The 22321-nt window shown below is 42.4% G+C and overlaps 2 protein-coding genes across 2 annotated transcripts in view; both read right to left on the reverse strand.

Moving 5' to 3' along the window:
* The window catches only part of vps29 (VPS29 retromer complex component), a 230067-nt gene that overhangs the window by 188428 nt on the left and 19318 nt on the right, over window positions 1–22321 (reverse strand). The window lies entirely within an intron of this gene.
* Window positions 9663–13426, reverse strand: LOC306976307 (uncharacterized protein; the record flags this gene model as incomplete). Its single annotated transcript, XM_079574227.1, has 7 exons — window positions 9663–9725; window positions 9855–9984; window positions 10051–10149; window positions 11283–11383; window positions 11457–11561; window positions 11635–11731; window positions 12957–13426. 7 exons carry the CDS (start codon window positions 13424–13426, stop codon window positions 9663–9665), a joined length of 1065 nt encoding a protein of 354 aa, XP_079430353.1.

The raw sequence follows: 22321 nt of genomic DNA on the forward strand, positions 1-22321 counted from the left end.
AAAAAGCATAATACCCCCTCTTTAAGGATGTTACAACTAGTCCCAGCCAAGGGTCCGCTTTCAACAACATTTTTCCATCATATATTTCGCTGAACTTACACCTCGAATAATAAAAGTGCTTGTATATAGCCAGGGGTGTAGCACCAAATTCTGGGCCCTAGGAACAAACCTTTTTGATGGGCCCCCTACACCCCTTCCCCATGTGTTAGTTCAGTCAATTCACATTTTATATTCATGACAACATATTCTGTGTTCAGCCAGGTTTGGTCTCACCATATCTGAATCCTGCGTTTAGGTGTGGGCTACAGTTCTGTTAGATTCATGTTCTGAAAAAGAACCAAGTCAAAAGAGTTTCCACAACGGCGCATTATGAGTCTGCAAATGCGCGTGGCTCATTTGCATAATAAGTTCGGCGAAAATAGCGCGAGCGACCTGTGGCTTCTGTCACTGTTTTGGTCTGATGGCGGTCATGACAGTAAATAAAGGAGGGCGAAACTTCAGTGATTAAAATGAGGAGATAAAGAGCGGAGAGGGCGGGTCAGTGCGCTCAAAGCAGGCAGGGAGGAGGCACTCGTCTTGACTTGACTCATGTTTAACTGTCATTTTCTCCCAGGCCCGCAATAATAGTGTTAAATAAGAGCCTGTTAGCGCAAAAGAACGAGGCAAGAAAAACATTTCTCTGTGTCTTTGCGCTGGAGTGTGGACTGAACCATTTGGCACATTTTTAAAGGAGTGTCAGGGCCCTGAGACATCATCCGTTCTGTCGAGCAACCATTGTATTTCAGCCTGGTTGTGTTCAGTTGTTGTATCTATTACACGTTCTAAATTTTACAATTTAGAAAGTGTAATAGTGAACGCTTTTACAGCAGCACGTTTCAGGGCCCCCACCCTGTTCTGGGCCGCACTGTAAAGTGAAGATATTACTGCACGGATGTCGAAGTACTCCTGGTATTATTATGCCTTACAATATAGTTCCCCTTTTTATCCGCTTAGAAAATCCACATTGTTTAATTTTGTGTAACTATGCTTTGTAGTGTAATGTTTGGAGCTATAGAGGAGAGGCTAAATGCTAACGCGCTGTGTTGATGTGACTGAAGACCAGACAGGTACAAAAGAACTCGTCTAGGCTAAGGTAAGAACATAATCTCAGTATGTAAAAACGGTGGCCTGTTCCTGTAAGTCAATAATATCCTCAGCTTTTTATTATTTAAAACACATTGTAATGTCATTGTCAAACCCACACCGCCTTTGCTCTGCCCAATCCCGTCAGACCTTGGAAGCTAAGCAGGGAAGGCTCTCCTCGGTCTCCTCGGATGGGAGACCGTTTGGGAACTCCAGGAAGCCTGGCGAATGTAGTGCGTGAGTGGTTGGTGGTGGTTGGAGGGGCCGATGGCGCAGACTGGTTGCCTCGCTTCCGTCAGTCTACCCCAGGGCAGCTATGGCTACAATAGTAGCTTACACCACCGAGTATGGAGTGAACGAATAGTGCAATGTAAAGCGTCTTTGAGTGTCCAGAAAAGCGCTATATAAAACCAATGCATTATACAAAAAAAAAACAATGCATTATACCCAGAAGATCTTTATTTATATAGCGCCTTTCACAGACATAGTCACAAAGCACTTTACATGAGAGAATTGTACATTCACTCCATACTGACTGGTGGTAAACTACGTTTGTAGCTTCAGTTTCACCTGGGAAGCTCTTCACGACTGCACACGTCTGCGCCGACGGTCCCTCTGACACCACCATACATTCACTCACACACATCATTTATCCGGGCCTATTATACATGTGTACTAACATAGCGGCTGCTCACTGGCCTCTATAAACAAACTGTGAGGCAGGTGCAGTTCTCAAAACGCTCGTGTTTCAGTATAATGGTGTTTCAGACGCCTCGGGCTGCGTTGTTTACGACCAGACTCCAAACGTTGTGATTTAGTTGTACATATGGTTTTAGGGGTTTTTAATATGTATTTTAGTCATACACGTCTGATGAACTGAAACAGCTGGACGCTCGAAAAAGCTGAGGTTTCATGCATGGCTGTAACAAGTCACGCTCCGCATGTCGCCTGCACAGGTGTTTAATACGTCAAACTACTGACTTTTTAAAGATCTGTTATTTACTTCAGTCGTACTTAGAGCACAGGTCAAACGTTTGGAGAAACTTTTTTTCTTTTATTTCAAGACCAATTCCATTGTAGATTCTCACTAAAGGCACTCATTTATAAGTGAGAATGATCACTTGGAATTATGTTTTAAACAAAACAGGGGGAAACAAATTCTTCATAAGAGCCGCTTTGATTTCTGTTATTCTCTTGGGGCGCAAAAAGTGGGCAGGACAGGAGGGGGGACAGACTCGCATTGCGATGTTGTGGTGCCGACCCCTCTCCATGCTTTCCCCAGACCTGCGGAAGGCGGTGGGTTGCAGGGAGGGGTTCTCTTGTAAATGCGTAACATGCGTGATGCAGTGCGCAATGTTTAATAAAGATTAAAGAAATAAAACTGTCCCTCCGCTGCTGCAGACACTCACTGCAGATCCAAGATGAGCGGGCGGGACAGAGAGGCAGCAGCCTCGCGTTGGACACCGTTCGAATGCGCAAAGTTATGAAATGTACTGGATTTAATTGATCAGAAACTGTCATATCGGCTGCGGAGGAGTTGCAGAGTTATGCAGTAGTTACAAGAAAACTGTAGCGTATTGGAACATTTGCGCTACAGCTGCAGGATTCTTGGAGCGGCTGAATTGGGGGGAAAAAGTTGCAATGCTCCCTGTAAAATGCGCTTCTTTCTTTTGGACTGAGCTGTGGCTCCACAAGGAGCATCATCAGGAGGTAAACACTGACACACAAAGGAAATGTCTCCTCAAAACGCAGATTAGACCTGGTGTTGTGGCACTTGAGGCATGTGTGGTTTATTTATGGAAAACTGTTGTTGTTTTGGTGTTAGGGGTGTGCGCGATGATCCACTGTATCAAAGTAAACCTGTGCATAACCGACGCTCAAACAGACTTTTCAAGGCAATTTCGTTTTTGTTTTCAATTGTGCTGCTTGTAATGAACCACGCCTCAGTCGGCTTCTTTTTCTTAAATAATGCCCTCTCCCTGGTGGCGCAGCCTTAGCGCACATGTGACAGTATCGCCTGCAGGCAGGCTCTGCCACGTAAATGTTTTGTTTTTATTAGTGGCTTCATGCATTGCGTCGCCCTATAAATAGGGCGTGGTTTAGGTTACGGGTCCTCTGACCTCTCACTTCCGCCCCTGGTCTCCGGGCCACCCGGTTCGAGCGCTCTGTCATGTCTGCGCAGCATGTCGGTGCCGCTGGTATCTGGGGCGCTGGTTACATCGTCCAACCTTGCGATGCTCGTGTGGGAGCTGTGGGAGCTTGCCGTGGCGTCCGCCTAAAGCTCCGTCCACTGACAGCCTAGGATTCCCTCGTTTTGTTAGCAGGCATGGAAACAGCTGCTGTCTTGTCTTGGCCTCCTCACCCTCGAGTGTAAATGAATGGCGACTACGAGATTCATTTGTGTTTGAGATAGAAATCAACAAACGGATGTTTTACTTTATAGAAAAATAAAGCAATCTTTTGTAATATGAACATTGCCCGCCTGTCATTTTACATCAGAACGAACCCGTGTGCCTTGTACTTTGTCAGTCTATATTTAGTTAAATCTCCAGGTGCAACTCCTGGGGTGGCGTTGTGGCATTTTAAAGCTAAAGTAAAATCGAAGTCATCCCTCGCCTTGCCACACACACATGCAAGATCGCGCGTGCACCACGTTGCGTTTAGAGTTGCGCACGGACTGCGCCAGTCACAAGATCTGGCCCATTATCTTTTTTTCTTTTTTTTTTTTACTTCACAGACTGTTAAATTATTTCAGGGACAAGGACCTTATGAAGACTTTGAGATTTTTTAATTTTTTTTATTATTTAACCCTTTGTTTCCTTTTCATACTTTAATGCCTTCAATGAGAATCACACATAACAGTGGAAATGTGTTAAAATAAAGAAAAAGAGTTTCCAGTACCGTTATTTTTTTCGTGTTACTTTCTCCTCTAGCACATCAGTTCTGGTGGGGCACAGTTTGGCCCTGGACGCTTTCCCGGAAAAGACTCGGTGTAAGACTAAACTAGTGGTTACGGCAGAACCACTAGCGCGTGTGTGTGTGTTTGTGTTTGTGCGTGTGTGTAGCTCTTTGAGGGCTTGTCTTTTGTCTGTAAACCAGGATTATGTGTCCAACAGGCTGCATCCTGAAGCCGCCTGGTTTTTACTGTAACTCGTCCATTTATGTGAAACAAGCAGCAGATGTGGTTTTCAGGGATCGGAAATGGGGAAGTGACAGCGCAATCTCTTCAACTTAAACCTTGTAATTTCAGTCAAAGTAGTGACTAAAATTACACCAAAACTGACTTGAAACATGTTAATAAGACAAACACGAAAAATCTCCACATATTTTCATCGACTCATAGAAACTAAAAGAAAGGACTGAAAACCTGTGAACTTCACTGCTTTGTCCGTGTCAGAACATTTGAATAACAGTAGCACTAATGAACTCATCACAAAGAAGCTTGATAATGATTTTATTATGTGTTCACAAGAGCTCACAACACTAACACTTCCCTTCTAAAGACGGAATATAAAAAGCAATAAAAAAAAAGACACAGACAGACAGTTATTTATGTAAAAGAAACAGCCACAAGTCCCTGTTTAAAGCTGTGCGTTGTAACAGAAGATTATAAAGTTTATGACAGTATTTTGTGCTTGAAACGTTGCTTTAAATAAGGTAAAAATGTACAGCAATAAATAAAATAAAAAAGTCCTGAGTGCAAAACCCTCCACGAGCACAGAATATGAAATAGCATCAAACCTTTACTTAAGGTTAAGGAAAATATTCATAATGACGAAAGGCGATATCTTTTGGATTTGTAAAGATTAAAAAGAAAAAGGTCTTTTGTAAATTCCTTGTAAACAAAAACGTGGAATGTAACGATGGCAGAGTCTAGCGCCCTCTGGTGGTGGCGGCGTCAGAACCAGCTCATGCACCAGGGCCTGGGGCTGGCGTTGCCTGGTTCACGACACTGGTCCAGGACTGACAGGACGTCCCTGGTTTGGCTCCGGGACAGTCCCACCCACTGCAGCAGCGGCTTCATCGGCGGCGTCAGCTCCAAGCAGCTGGAAATACAAACAAGAACGCCAAATCTAACCATCCACTGTGACGGGAACTTTCTCTAATTATTCAAAAACTACTTTAACAAACGCTGAATTATGAATATAGTTTTCTACTAAATAAAGAAACAAAGACATGGAGAGGAGCAAAGTGGTTCAAAAGCCCATAAATACATAAATAACAGAGAATGCTAACACAATGCTACATGTTAGCATCGTGCTAATGCTAACAGCTAGCTAGCGCTTGCTATGACTGCCGTTTTTTCACTTCTACTGAACAATCTGCTGTGAGAAAATATCCATATGGGCCCGATTTACACTTGAGTTTGTTTATAAGTGAAAAATAAGTTCATATTCCACCAGAAAATGGCTAAAAAGAGCGGAAAACTGTGTTTCCCAAAAGATTGTTTTCCCCCTCGGTGAAGCCACGCCCCCTTCTATGATGAGATGCCGTCTGTATCTTTATCTGTAAATATTGGGAGGGTTGTATTTTGGAAAGACATCAATCTTTTTGGGAAAAGAAAAATCACCATAGATTTACAACTCAACCTTAAAGATATTTTGTTTGGTATTTATAAAAAAAATCTACCCCCAAATAAACTTTTTAGTATAGATTTAATATTAATAATGGCCGAGTATCATATCCATAGCTGTAAGTACCTTAATCAAAAACCAAACCTTGTTGTATTTGAATCACTACTGTCCTCTTATGTGACCTCCTTGAATTATTGCACACATGCCAAAGCCCTGAAGACCAAAGTTATATGTCACGAATTTGCACTGTAAAACTATTTATTTTTATATTTCTATGTATTTTTGTTTACACTGGAAACTGAAGCCTTGCACACCTGAGCCTCGAGCCTTGTTTGTGTTAATTTTGTATATTTTTCAATAAAAAAAATATTGTTTTTAATTTATTTTTAATGTGTTTTTAAATGTAAAGCACTTGTGTATGAAATGCGCTTTATAAATAAAGTTTTGATTGATTGATCCTTCACCATCTCAGTCTGCACATTTCATCAATAGATACAGACGGTGTTTTTGGAATTGCCCATAAATGGTCATGTTCGAAGCTGCCAGAAAGAGAAGAGAGAGAGAAAAAAAATTAAATTTCTCCCATCTCCACCATTACTTTAAAGTGACTAAACGGAGTTTAAATATGTTAAAATCATGTATTTACCTCCTACATGTTCCAGCCATGTCCTAATGTGTTAAAATGAGCCCAGACCTGTTCACCACAACTGCCTCTAAAATCCTGCACTGTCACTCAGAAAGGTGTTAATTTGGGTCTGAAGTGCCGTCATGCACGAGCTTAGAAGGTGCAGTTACACGTATGACCTGAGGTGGCAGTAGTGAGTATAAAATGGCCACCTTGCATCTAGCCCCTTTAAAGGACTAGGCCACCGTTTTTACATACTGAGATATGTTCTTACCTGAGCTTAGACAAGTTCATTTGTACCTGTCTGGTCTTCAAGCGTGCCTTCAATCACGTAAACACAGCGCAGACGGCGTTAGCATTTAGCCTCTCCCTCTCTCCTCTATAGCTCCAAACGTGGTGAAGATAGAAGCTACCAAGCTCTTCCACGATTTCCCTATTTAAATATGGTTACGTGAAAGTATAATACACAAAATTAAACAATGTGGATTTGGATAAAAAGGGTACCTATATTGTAAGGCGTAATAATACCTGGAGTAGTTCGACATCCGCGCAGTGATATCTTCACTTTACTGTGCGGACGCCGAACTACTCCTGGTAATTATTACGCCTTACAATATAGTTCCCCTTTTTATCCAAATCCACATTGTTTAATTTTGTGTAATTATACTTTATCATGTAACACTTCACGTAACCATATTTAAAAACGTGGAAGAGCTTGGTAGCTTCTATCTTCACCTCGTTTGGAGCTATAGAGGAGGAGAGGCTAAATGCTAACGAATGAACTTGTCTAAGCTAAGGTAAGAACATATCCCAGTATGTAAAAACGGTGGCCTATTCCTTCAACAATCATGAATATATATTTCTACTAAATAAAGATACAGAGACATGGGGAGGAGCAAAGCGGTTGAAAAATACTTAAAAAATGGACAATGCTAAACAAGAGTCTAACATTAGCTTAATGCTACACATGCTAACGTCCGCAACAACTGCTGTTTTTCGCTTCTACTGAACAATATGCTGTGAAAAAACAGTCATGTCTACTCAGTTTAGGCTCGACTTACCGTCTCTCTTCGCTTTCCTTCTGAATATTCGCTGCAATCAACTTTTTTGTATCGATTCCGTAGTCTAATAACAGTTCATGGATGTCGTCCAGCAGCCTCCACCTTTCCACCGCGGGACACTGGAAACGCAGACGCACAGTTTAATCCTAAAGTCCTAGTTTACAGAAGACTAAAGATAGGTTTTGAATATATGGGGTTTTAACGAGGGTATTGCACAGTATGTATGTATTTTTTGGAGCTTTTTAACCCTTTAATGTTACCCCCTTCACCCTTTTTTTGTATTTTCTAAGCACTTTTATTGACCTCTAAGTTACCTGCCTTAAACCAGTCCAAACCTAATCTAAACCAGCACACACCAGTCCAGCCAGACCTGATCCAAACCTCTAAACCAGTGAAAAACAGCTCTTAACCTGTCCAAACAAGCATAAATCAGTCCAAACCTGGTCTAAACTGGTCGAAAACTGCTGTAAACCAGTCCAAACCAGTCCAAACTTGATCTAAACCGGTCCAAACTAGGTCGGAACAGGCCCAAACCTTCTATAAACCAGGCCTAACTAGTCAGACCCCAACCTTTACTAGTCCAAAGTGGGTATTTTGAGTATTACAAACTTGAACCGAATGGTAGTGGCAGAATTAGAAACAACACATGATTCGATAAAGTGGGCTCTACCAAATGGTTGAGCCGACTATTAAAGGGTTAAACATTTTATGATTGATTTCTTATTATAGACAGACCAGGAGCTGTGTTTCAACCCACTCACGCATCTTTGATCTTTTAATCTCATCAAGTGGCTGTTTAAAGGGGGGGTATTATGCAAAATTGACTTTTTCAAGCTTTACATCCTGTTATTATGTCATTCCCTCATTAAAAACATGCCTGAAGTGTTGCCTTGGCACATTCACGTATTTTTGAGTATCTGTAAAAACTCTGATGGCGGCCATTTTAGGGATAGGTTTGCCTGAGTCCTCCTAGGAACGCCCCCACCTCCTGGAGATGCCTCCGAGCTTTCGTCACCAGCCGAGTAACCGACCACTGCTCCTCAGCAGAACCCCCTCCCCACTGATGCCACAGACAGCGTGTGGAGGGGGCGTGTCGGAAAGGCTCAGAGGTTCTTAAAGAGACAGAGGCCTATTTCAAGACATTCACTACAGCCATTTTGAGAGAGACATTTTATACAAGGCAGTTATTCTAATTTACTGCATTTACAGACCAACAGAAGGTTTCGTCATCATTGTAGTGTGATATAGACTGGTGCTATGTGACTGAAAAAAGCATAATACCCCCTCTTTAAAGCATCGCGACAGCAGCTCCTAAAAAGCCCTCCCTAAGATACTTAATAATAATAATGCCTTACACTTGTATTGAGCTTTACGAGCCTGTATTACCAAGTTTCTCAAAGCACTACACTGTCGTCATTATTCATTCACTCCAGACAGTGATGGTAAGCTACCGTTGTAGCCACAACTGCCCTAGGGTAGACAGACAACCAGTCTGTGCCATCGGCCCCTCCGACCACCACCAACCACTCAGTCACTCACTACACTCACCCAGGCTTCCTGGTGTTACCAAACGGTCTCCCATGCAGGCACCGACCAGGCCCTCCCCTGGTCTGGCCTTACTTATCCAGGAAAGGCTTTCCTCACCTAATCCTCTCGTCGCCAAGTAAAGACACCTTCAGTAGCTTCACTACAGTCACACAGTCTATTGAAAAATAGATACTTTTATTGAAACAGCTGCGCAGCGAAGGGGAGCAATGTGAGGGGGTGGGCGTGTGGGGAGAACGATTAACAATCAGGAAGTGAACTTTTTTTTAGATCAATATTGCATTTTCTATAAAGATGTGTTTGAGATTATTATTATTAAAAGCGTTGCACTCGTGAAGTTTGTCGTACCCGTTCAGTGAAGATTTCATGAATGAGCTCAGCGTCTTCTTCCACACAGAGGAAGACAGCACGATTCCAGACCTTCATCAGTCTGTGGAGTCTGTGGCTAATCAGGTGTTTACTGTAGAGACTCAAGATCAGCCTGTAGCACCGGCCCATTAGCATCTAAACAGAACCATATGAACAACATTTGGAAAAGCTATAGAAAAAAGTCCTGATATGATGTAAATGATGATCGTGAACTAGCATTTGGATAGTGTCTAGTAGAGCTGTTTTAATTTAATTTACAATATCGAGTCCAATGTCAACAAATGTGGAGAAGTGGAAACGATGGGGGGATGGAATGGAAATAATTGGGAAAACAAGGGTGAAATGGGGAAAGGAAAGTGAAAAACCTCATGATCTTCCAGACAAAGCCAGGACTTGACCGTGAAAAAGCTCCTCAGCTCCGACATCAACCTGATGGAAGTCCACAGGCGACAGAACGTGAAGTAGCGTTTGAAACAAGTCTGGAGCAAAACAAGAAGGATTTTTTTTTAGAACACAAATATCTGTGCAGGAGCGTCGGAGGAAGTAAAGCAGCTGCACCTCAATGAAGGAAGTCAAAACCTCCAGCAGAATTTTCAGAGTAAAAGCCTCGATTTCCTCCAGCAGCGACACGATCGTCTCACTGACCGTCCTCAGACTCTCCTCTCTGGCTTTGGTCTGGACGTGCTTCCTGACAACACGGGTCATGGTTTAGATCAAACCTGGACAGTTTTAAAGGAGACTGAAGCTCACTCACTTTATTTCTTTGCAGGTTTTATGGATTTTCAGAAACGTGACCAGCTCCGGCTTGGACGACTTCGCTTTGGTGAGAATCTCCAAACAGTGCGACTTGTAGCTGCATCAGAAAAACAGGTGTGTGAGAAATTCCCATCATCCAAGGAGTCCCTGAACATCCACATAGATGAAGGTGGATAAACCAAGCACACCTTCCCTGTTAACTCCACCCTCCACCACCTGCTGATGATCCACAATCAACCACCTATATAGGACCCTGCTCTCCATTGCTCTGTCTTCTTCCCTGCCTTCAGGCTGAGCCTGTGTCCTAGATGAAACCATGCTTCATGCTGTAAGGCATAAAGATCCCAAAAGAAACCAGGCTTCTTCTAAAGGCAGAGAGGAACTGAAAAGAACAAAGACTGGAGAAAATAAATCTACTAAAACTGATCCCTTGCCTCCTGCCTGTCTGTCCATTTAAGGCAGGGGGGCCCAAACTTCTCGTCTCCGAGGCCAAAATGAAAAAGTGACAGTGGGTCGTGGGCCAAACACAGCGATGTCAGCGTGAAACACGTATAACTGCATATAATAATATAATAGTTACTTTATTTTCTTTTTTGGTAAATATTTGCATTTAATTCTATCTATGACAATAATATGTTACATTAAAACAAATGTTAACTATGGCAAAAGCATAAAATGCAAAATGTAAACAACACCACCTGTATGTACAGTGACTTTACCTCATTCATTTGTCAAAAGAAGAAAATGCGATTTTAGATCATTTTGAAAGTGTCAGTTCAGCATAAATTCTTTTATTCTTTTATTTTAAGTACATTTTTTAATGTACCTTTGTTGATGTCAACAACCTTTCCAATGAAAGATGGAAAAATGTTAAAGTTGATGCTTTAACACTCTGTGATTGATAAACACCAAGACACCAGAACAGTGTTTCCTTAACTTTGCGAAAGGAGTGAAACAGCGCCCCCAATTTGACCCTGGTGGCTAAAAAAGTGTACTGCATCCATATTTACCGTTGAGAATGAATGGGAGAGAGTTAGCCTTAACCAGATGCTGCGCAAAAGTAGATCACCCTCTGGCGGGCCAACTCAATTGCGGGCCCCACTTTGGGCACCCCTGATCTAAGGTTTTACATTTACCAGAACCCAACATTTACCTGGTGCTTTCATATGTACATGTTCTATTAAAGATGGTGCAGCTGCTGAAGTATTTCAATCTGTATCCTCTCATTACCTGTGGATGAAGCCGAGCAGCTCATGGAGATTGAGCAGAAAGAGCTTCAGGGACAGTTCTGAGCTGATCTTCTGGGCCACGGCCGGAGCAGCGTCGATGCACTGTAACATTCAGAGGAGGAGATGAGGAGCCTGGGCCTGGGCCGAGTGTCTGCAACAGCTCCTTCATGTTTACCTTAATGACACAGATGTAAGTCTCTTGGTAATCCTCTTCACTGAGGCAGGACAGGAGCTGTTTGTCCTTATCCAGGACACGACCGAGCTGCGACGAGACCTCTGTCTGTAAACACCGCATTTTATTACAGAGGGAAAAAGCTTTTACAAACCAACACACTGCTTTGAACTGAAAGTACCTTCAGCAGAACGAAGAGTTTGTCCTGAGCCTCCTGGACCCAGTCGCTGTAAAGAACCAGGTCCAGGTGTCGCAGCAGATCTGGGCGAGGGAACAGACTGAGACACAGGAGACAGCAGTGTTAACTCAAATATTAGAGGCCCGATCAGTATCTCAGCATCCAGAGAAGCACCGAAACCTAACCCGAAAGTGATAAAGGTTTGCAGCTTTGTTGCATTGGAAAGAGCCTCCAGAGTCTTCTTTCTGTGAAATCGTGTGGAAGAATTGTGTCCAAAAGTGCCCCTTCCCCCCCTTTTACAGAGTCGCTGTTACACAATCGTCCCTGCATTTCAAAAATACATAATAACTTTGGGACCCTCGATCACCCTGGGAGCACAAGCCGCAACCCAAATATGACTAGACTAGAAATATAATGTATAATATTGTCTTTACCTCAAAAAATTATGTTGAATAAGCATTAAATAAGCAAAAAAAAGCGGTGTAGTGATTCTATGCTGTCCTAAAGCGTGGAGGAATAATGTATGAGTGTCATTAGTTAAAAATGTAGCCACTGTTAGCCCTTTTCCACCAAGCTGGTGCCGGTGCTGGTTCTGGGCCAGTTCCAGTTTCAGAACCGGTTCTTTCGTTTTCCACTGAAAAAACGCTGGCTCTTGGTTTCAAAATCTGGTGCCGGTTGGGAACCAATTAAAAGCTGGACCAAGAAACGAGCACCAGTGATGTCAGCGGCTGGGGGCGGGGCTCTCTCCTCCAACAAACAATCAATATTAGTTAGTTTGTGCTTAGAACTTCCTGGAGAAGCCAAAACAGTCTCTGTGGAGGAAACTGTTGTTTTGCTTTATGCTCTTTGGCTAAAACAAGAGATAGAAAGAAGAAATCAAAATGTTAACGGCTGCTGTGACTGAAACATAAACTTATTTTTCTGTATTTTATAACCAGAAGTGGCTGTAGTAAGATGTTACTATCCATGTTTGATGTTGACTTCCCAAAGCGTTGCTATGACAATAGGCACAGCTCTCATTTTGGTGGAAAACCAAGTCAGTTTGGAACCAACCCGGCACCAGAACCAGCTCTGAAGCAGCCCAGAACCAACACCTTGGTGGAAAAGCCCTATGTGTGGAGCTAAATTTGTGCCAAAATAGTGAAAATAAATGCAGGTGGCTCATAGGTTTAGGTTTAGCCTTTATAAGAATAGATGTTTGAGTATAGGCTGTTTGGGAGGTTTAAAAAAAGATCAAATAAATCCCTAATCATATCGGTGTCAGATCTGCACTAGCAATTAGTTTCTTCTACCGAAACCGAAGGAAGGAATATGGCGTCTTCTACCTGAGGTACTCAGTGAGGGCCCAGTCGAGCAGTGGGAAGCAGGTCTTGAAGGAGCAGGTCTGCAGCAGCAGCTCCTTCATCTGCCTGAACACTGCGCGGTGGTAACTCTGTGCCAGGACTCGCATCAGCTCAGGATTGAACCGAGGAGCCAGTCTGTTCAGCTCCTCCTGCAGCACAGCCTGCACCGCCAGGAGGTGGCGCTGTGGGTCTGTGTCCTGCTCTGGGGGCGGCTGAGGGAGGTGAGAGCGCACTGACTCCTGGATCAGACCAAAGACCAGATGAGTCTCCAGACCAGAGTCCAGAGCAGAGTCCAGACCAGAGTCCAGAGCAGAGTCACGGCTGCACACGGACAGACAGTCGGGACGCAGCTCCAGCAGCTCACACAGACTGTCCCGGTCCAGCCCTTGGAGACCGGGCTGGGGACTGCTCCGGTCTCTGGTCTGCCGTCTACAGACCGGGGGCGTCTTCATGTGGAGGTCTTCACTTCGGGAGTTGATGGAGTTTTGGTGCAAGCAAAGAGTGTCTGTGTGACCTGAAACAAAGCAGAAAGACTAAACACGCTCCTATTGACCAGCTCGACACAGAAAAATACTATTACTGCAGGGAATAATCAAAGAATGGGTTTGGATGAGGACCTAACCTATTTTAATCTCAAATTCTACTGACTTTAGTCACATCTCCATGGAGACGAGCTGGAGACGCACCCACTCCCGGTAAAGTTACAGCAAAAACACATGTTTGTTTGTACATTTATGAGGTAATTTTTCAAAGATGAATGATCTACCATACAATAAATGCTAGTATTTCAATGTTATTTATAAGCAAAATTCTACGCGGTGCCTTTAACCTCTTAACTCCCACCTGAACATGTTTTCTCCTGTTCTCCAAGTTCTCCAAATCTAAAAGCTTCTTCAAAACAGCGATAAAAAAGAAAAAAGGTGACAAAAAAGCAGCAAAAAATGCCAAAAATCCAGTAAAAAATGACAAAAATCCAGTAGAAAAAAGACAAAAATTCAGCAAAAAAGAGACAAAAGACCAGCAAAAAAGTAATAAAAAAGTGACAAAAACACATAAGGGAAATAAAAAGTGACGACAATGGCAAAGAGGAGAGAATGCATTTGGTTTTGTTGGGTGTTAAGAGGTTAAGGATAAAATACCATTGGTGAGGCCCCCAAACTCAATCCATGTTACTCAAGTGGCCCCTTGAGAAAAATCTATTTCCCACCCCGATTTAAGCCCTATGAACTTGGCCTCAACATTAAAGTTCACCGCCTCCAGGTGTAAATAGCTGATTGGTGCTTAGAAATAACCCGAGTTCACACATTCCAATCATCAGAATGCAGCAGATCCAGTTCTTTATCCGCTCTGATTCAACACACTCTCACTCTCCGGGGAATCCCTCCTCCTCCTCAGCCGAGCCAAACAAAACAGTGACGTCACACATTTTTATTACTATTTGTTTGTATAAGCAGAGCGGAGTAGTGGAAGTGAGGCATGTTTGATTTCGTCCTTTTCTTGACACTTTGATGCTTTCTGCTCCACTACTTTCTGTCTCCAAAGTAAAACAAGTTTGATTCATTTTAAAAGCCTCAAATGCCATAGAAGAAGGTTTGTCCCCTTCGTGTTGCCGTACAGAGGAGGAATTCCAGCGCAATGTTTGTGTTTTTGAAGCCGTACAGTGACATTCCCATTTATTTAACCTCTTAACTCCCGCCTGAATCATTTTTGGGGGTTTTCGACTCATTTTTGTACATTTTTTGTCCGTTTTTGTCACATTTGTCCTTTTTTTGTCAATTTTTTGTCAATTTTTTATCATTGTTTTGTCCATTTTTGGTCATTTTTTTGAAAAAAAGAAATTGTCCTTTTTTTGACAATTTTTCATCATTTTTTAGTCGTTTTTTTGTCCTTTTTTGTCAATTTTTTGTCACATTTTCGTAATTTTTTTGATCAATTTTTGTGACATTTTTGCCACTTTTTCATTTTTGTCCATTTTTTGTCTTTTTTTTTAAATTTTGTTGTCCTTTTTTGTTCGTTTTTCATCATTTTTTGGTCATTTTTTGTCAATTTTTTGTCACATTTTTTCGTAATTTTTTTGATCAATTTTTGTGACACTTTTGCCACTTTTTCATATTTTTTTTGGCCAATTTTTTGTCAATTTATTGTCCGTTTTTTGTCTAAGTTTTCTCATTTTTTTGTCACATCATCATTGTTTTCGTTTCAGTTCAGTCGCTATTTTCTCACCTTTTTTTCCAGAAGCTTTTGGATTGGGGTAAAGCCAAACTGGAGAAAATGTGCTCGGTTCAGGTGGGAGTTAAGGGGTTAAACAGATTTATACTTCCTATGTTGAATACTTTAGTGCTTTCTACATCAAACATTCAGAGCTTTTACTTAGTTTGTCTGAGTAACTTTCAGCCGAGTCTTTAAAACATGAATCTTCAAGAAATGTGGATTTTGAGCAAACTCTTTAAGTCCATTTAAGCCCTTTATCTTAACTCAATTCTGTGCAGACCCTGTATAAAGCTCATCCATTCACAATCACATCACTTTGTCTCCCTCAGCCACAAATTCACCAGAACAATATAACAATGTACTCACTGTCAGGAGCGTCCTCATTGTTGTTCGCCTCTATGAGCCGAGCGTGAGAATTCTTACGACAAATCCTGGACAAAAATCTCTTCACTTCTTTAAGTTTCATCGCAGGACCAGATCCTGTGAACCTGAGAACCTTTCTATTCATCTCTGCGGCGTCAAATAAAGCTGCAGCTCTTTGTCGGATCAGTTTATACTGAACACTGGGGGTTTCCCTGCTCAGACATTTACTTTCGTTTTCCTGCAGCACACGGCAAAGTGTTTGTTGCCATGGCATCATCCAGATCAGACTTTGAGCTGGAGTTGAAGGGAAAAAACATTTGGAAACACAAAAGTTGAAGAGATGATTATGACTAAGCAACATTCAACTTTTTTAACAAACTCCAATAAAAGTAGAAGAAAGTACTGCAGTATTTGCTGTAGAAAATACTTGTGGACAAACTCTAACAAGTGAATGTCTTTATTGTGAGATCAGTAAAGTCTTATGTTAAAGCAGTACTAAGTGTTTACCTTAATAAATCCTTTCCGTAGTCCCTGTGGGGGTATTACAAGTGTTAATGTGATGATTGGAGGGTCTTTCATCTACCCCTGGTGTCTCTGGCCAGAAAACCACAATTGCAACTTCGCTGCCACCGGGTTGGAGGCGCACACACTAATGGAAGCTGCAGACCCGGAGACGAGACAGATCTACCGTGAAGCGAATCCACCGTGATAGTGCGCCCTCTGCTGGATAAAACCGATCAGCTTTTAGGAAGGCTGATCTTGATTGATTGATTGATTGATTGACAAAATTCTTATGAACAAATTTGGGAAGTGTAATTAGATGCTTCTGTTGATTGACAAAGATAACATAACTTCGAACAGCTTACAAATTGGTTATTTTTGTTCCTAAACGATCCTAATCTTAACCTAACCCTAATCCTAACAACCCTAATAATAATAATAATAATACCAGGAGTAGTTCGAAATCGGCGCAGTAATCTTCACTTTACTGTGCGGATGCCAAACTACTCCTTGTATTATTACGCCTTACAATACAGTCCCCCCTTTTATCCGCTTAGAAAATCCACATTGTTTAGTTTTGTGTAATTTTACTTTGTAGTGTAACACTTCACGTAAGCATATTTAAATAGGGAAAACGTGGAAGAGCTTGGTAGCTTCTATCTTGACCTGTTTTGGAGCTATAGAGGAGAGAGGGAGAGGCTAAACGCTAACGCCGTCTGCGCTGTGTTTACGTGACTGAAGGCACGGGGGAAGATCAGACAGGTCCTAAAGAACTCGTCAAAGCTAAGGTAAGAACATATCTCCGTATGTAAAAACGGTGGCCTATTCCTTTAACCTAATCCTAACAACCCTAACCTAACCCTATTCCTGACGATTTTAAACTAACCTTAGCAATAATTGTAAAACATAAATGTTAACAAATACCGTCATGGATCTGCTCCTACCAGCAGAGGGCGCACTATCATGGCGGATCCACCTCACCGTCGTGGGTCTGCAGCAAACTTTTATTGATGGAATCACGAAGAAGAAGCTAACAGGCTAACGGGCAAAGCTAACTGCGGGCTAGCACCACTTAAACAGTATTTACAGCCAAGTTTGAGTGAAAAAAATAATTTCCATTGTGTAATTGGATGAACAATATCCCTCTGTCCCTTTGTCTTTTCTGTCAGCGTAGTATTTACTCTCACGGGCAATTAAGGAGTAAAAAACATAACATGCTACGACACCTGCAGTGGCGCTAACGGCCTCTAGGGGCACAAGTTACTTTGCTTTAAGTGCAGCAAGTAAATAAACTTTGTTACTGAAAACTCTGGATTTAGTTCAGTACAACAAAAGTTCCAAATGATATCAGTGTCATTTCAGATGTAGGTTAATAATATTCCACAGTCAAACCTCCACCCTCTCCCTGACTACATTAGCAAAAGAAAATAGACCATCATTTTGAATAAGGACCAAACAATTCAAGATAATGTAGTATCTTTACATGTGATAAAATAAACAGCATGTCCAACTGGTAAACTCGAACCTCGTGTGAACATTTGCACTAAACTAAAAACCAAATACCACCACAGTCGGCTCTGGATCCTCCCTTTTGGAAATAACAACTTAGAGACACGCCCAAACTGAAAGTATCTGCTCGTCCAGATAAAAGGCCCGAGGAGGATTTCTGATGTAATCTCAGTGAGCACACAGTAAAAGACTGGAATGTGAGCTCAGGGAAAGCTTTTAATGATTTCAGTTTCACTTTTGCATCAGTGGAAATATGTTCTCAGTGAACAGTAAACGAGCACACGGATTTACAAACTGCAGTCTCAGGGTTTAGGGCTGTTTGGATTTTAATTACAGTACGTGCACTTAGTAGTAGAAGTGATGGTAATAGTACTGGAAGTAGAGTAATAAGGTTAATGTGTACTTTATCCCCAAACATTCCCCTTTAACCCAAACAAATCTGCAATGAGCAACACACACAAGGCGAAACTGAAACAACCTCCCCACAAGAAAACCAAGCATAAAAAAAGCACTAAATATTAAAATACAAAATCATAATGAAGAGGGTTTTACCACCTCCGGCTTGTCATCTTGTCATCACCCCGACAAATGTTTCCTGTACACCTTGAGATAAGAACTTCACAGCAGAGTTTAGTATTCTCATATGTTCAATTATCTACTAGCGTTGCTCTTTCAACAATATTGTTTTGTCACTTGGCCCTACAGTCAGAGGACATGGCCTTTTTGACCTGTGAACTGCAAAGAGGCCTTCACCGTGGAGGGTGACCAGGTCTATCCAAACCGGTACTACACCTCGGACTTCAGCATGGCCAAGTACCTGGGAGGAGACATCCAGACCACTTATAACACCAGACTAACCATATAAATGTCTGTGTCCATAGAGTAATTTTAATGATTTAAATACCTTATATTTGAGCAGCATCAGCTTCGTGGTTGTATAAGCTACGCAGCGGCGGAGTGATCTGCTAGAAAATAGTCCCTCAATCATTCATGTGATATTCCAAAAATTAGTCTATCGACACAGACATTTATATGGTTAGTCTGGTGTTATAAGTGATTTGCCTCAGGTGCTCTGTGGAGCGGGTCAGACTGTTTTTAATGCAGGCTAGCTGATACCATAGACACGCACTAGCCTTGCATTAGCCTAGCACCACGAAGCTCTTCAAATATAAGAACTGCTTGAATTCCAAAAAAAAAAAAAATCAGCAACACTCTGGATAACTAGGAAATGAGGCCCTATGTCCAAAAGTCCTGAAATATCCCTTTAACCCTCGCCTGAACCGAGCACATTTTCTCAAAGTGTCTGGACCAAATTTCAAAACAGCAGCAAAAACGAGTCTGAAAACACAACAAAAACAGTGACAACAAAATATCGACACTAACAGAATTAAAAAGCGCTAAAAAAAAACGCCTAAAAAGAGACGAAAAGGTGGAACAAAAAGTCACGATCGGCGGCATAAAAGCTGAGACCTCAATGCACTTTGAGAAACTTGGTAACACAGGCTTGTAAAGCGCAACAAAACAAGCCAAACGATCTCCTAAACCTTTCACGCATTAATCCTGTAACTCTCTTTGCTCCTTTTTGCATTTGCAGATGAACAAAAACGGCCACGTGATCCTGTGCGGTCAGATCTCCCAGTACATAAGTATAAGTTTACTCCCCCTGGTGGATTTTATTGGCCATTTTTCAAAGAATATGAATGAAAACACTAAACTCTTCTTTCACTCATGGTCACTGATGTTGTGAAGCCATTTAATGTGGGGGGAAAAATAACAAAATAAAATACCAAAATGACCCTGCTGAGTCAGTTTTGTTGGTCTTAGCTTTCAAATGAGGCGTTACACTGGTCGACAGGCTGTGAACCCTCCAGTCGAGAAGCTTTTAGCTGAACTGGACATAATGTGCTCGGTTAAAGTGGGATTTAAGAGGTAAATGTGATGTAAATGTGTTAATTCTGACATGCTAATCGTGTAATTGTAATATGAAATTTATGGCACAATAAAGGACCAAAAGATAAAAGTAAATAAATATTAGGCAGGAAATTTTAATTTTTAAGTTAATGACAGGAAGTGACATTGACAAAAAATGTATGAAAAATTGACAAAAAATTGACAAAAAAATTACAAAAATGTGACAAAAATGTGATAAAAATTTGGTAAAAATGTGACAAAAAATGTGACAGAAAAATGACAAAAGTTGGATAAAAAATTTACGAAAAATGACAGAAATGTGACAAAAAGTAACAAAAATGTCATTAAAAAATGGACGAAAAAATGACAAAAAATGGACAAAAAAATTACAAAAATGTGATAAAATTTGACAAAAATGACAGAAATGTGACAAAAAATCACAAAAAAGTTACAAAAATGAGTTGAATACCCAACAAAAAAATGATGGAAAAAAAATCTGATGACGTGAGGACAAAGATCCTCTCGGTTCAGGCGGGAGTTAAGAGGTTAACATGGTTGGCATGGCAACAGTTTAGAATTGTTTGCCTTCCACGATGTCACTTCCTGTGTGTGTCCAATCAGGAAGTGAAACTACCAACATCACAAGAAAAGGTCCAAACTGTAGAAAGCTGAGTACAATCTTTAGCAAAATCTAAAATATAATTGTGTCTGAAGTATCATATGTACTTTAAAGTTCTGGTGGAGAATTAGAAGTGTTCTTTGCTTCTCCCCTGTCGGCTGCTTTGAACATGACCATATATGGGTAAAGAACTCTATAATGATATGCGGAATGTTTGAAAAGGTGATGTAAGCGTGTGGTTCTCTGAGGGTTAGTCACTTCATATCAGAGCTCAGTGCAGGACAGGCGTCTGACACACATTTCTCTGTAACGGTTTCGTAGTTACAAAGTAAACGATGGAGATGATGAAGCTGCAGGCTCACGGAGAGATCACCGTCACCTCGGAAGGTCTCCTCCACATCGTGAGGACTCACTTTGAGCGGATAAGCCCTGCTGAATGGGTAATGCTCGGAAATGGGACTTGCAGTTTTGAGACGACAGATATTCTTCTCTCAATGTTCGTCCAGCTGATTCAGACCTTGTCAGCAAACGTTTTGAGACTGGTCATACCCAGAGACGAAGTGAGAGTGAGGTGTCTGAATGAGGACCAGGCAAACCGGGCGTTTCAAACCATCAGCGCCGTTTTACAACAGTCAATCGGTTCAATATTTGGCCAGGCTCTGAACGTCCCCCTCACTCGAGCTGTGGATCTGAGCAACGAGTCTCAAGAGCTCACCGTCCTGATCGAGAACGAGGTCTCTCAGAACGTCAACACCGTCCTCTCCACGGGGTCGCAGGACTCGCTGGAGGCGGAGTTAAGCGTCGCTTCCAAAATGCCGAGCGTGCGCACGAGCCAGAACATGTTAGATCGCGCCAAAACATGTCTGAGAATGTGCCTGAACGCGATGACGTGTTCCTGTGCGAGACCAGAGCGCGCCAGGTCAGCGGGATCAGCGGACGAGCGGAGAAAAGGTCCCTGCTATCCCTGTTTCCACGTTTTTGCAAGGAAGAACTTCAAAAAAATGCAGGAAAGTATCGACAGTCAAATAATGATGGAAGTTTCATCTGCCAGTCCGCCGTCAGCGTCAGGATCTCCCCCTGGCGGAGCGGCGAGCCCAGCGGCATCTCCGCTCAGAACGCCAGAGAAAGACTTTGACGAAATCCAGCAAGATGTGGCCGACATTTTCCGACAGATGAATATGGGGCCGTGTTCTGGGTCACGCGCCGGTCAGCAAAGGGTCAATGAATACCTCCAAAGCAAAGATATGAGAAGGCTTCTGGACAAGCTGGTCAATATGATGTTCTGCCACTTTCATGTGTTTGACCTCCACAGAAAGCAGGCCGCTCTCACGGGACGAGCTGGCTCACAACCTGCCCTTCTGTTCGACATGGGACAAACGACGGGAACACATTTCCCAGTCTTGAGCACTTTTGTGCAATTTCAAGTGGCACAATTCATCAAGAAACTCTGCGCCTTCACGCAGCAGGACTCGTTGGATTATCTGAACAACGTGGACCTGTATGAAATCTGCATGGAGCAGCGTTCCTTCAACAGCCAACGGTACGACATATTCGAGCGAAGTATGACCCATCCCAAAGCATGTGTGCCCTCGAATGTCTCAGCAGATGTACCAGCCATCGTCCTGCGTACTCCACTCGAGGAGGAAACAGAGTCATCTCCACAAACAGTCCCTCCTCAAACTCGCCCAGAGTCAGCAGCACCGACTGAAGGTCAGCTCATGACTCAAACTGTCGTCATGGAGCTGACGCGAAAAATCTACAAGAATGTTCCTCTGCGCGAGAGAGAAGAGGAGAGTTATCGCACCTTCGCAGATCGCCTGACTCAAAAAGCCCAGATAGTGATTGACCTGCAGGACTGGCAGTGCAGAAAACTCCAGAAGAACTTGAACAACGTGGTCAAAGATGTGATGCGGTCTCTCAACAAGGAATACGGCAAATCCAAGGGAGTCTGTGAAGCCTTGCTCATGGACACGGAGGTATTTGAGGCCACAGTCGTGTGGTATCTTTACACTCACATTGACCTGGAGCTAAACAAGAAGCCGTCACTGTGGTCCCGTGTGTGTAACTCCATCAGCAGGTCTTTCTGCTGCTGCTGAACCCAAAAGCCTCCCCCCTTTTAACTCTCTCTTCTCCTAAAGGAAGAGGAGTGAGTCCCCCTCCCCCCTCTTAACCCCAAACTTTAACTCTCTCTTCTCCTTAACCAAGAAAAGCGAGTCTCCCCCCCCTCCCCCTT

The sequence above is a fragment of the Gobius niger genome (genome assembly GCF_951799975.1).
Source record: "Gobius niger genome assembly, chromosome: 16".
NCBI classification, from domain to species: Eukaryota; Metazoa; Chordata; class Actinopteri; order Gobiiformes; family Gobiidae; genus Gobius; species Gobius niger.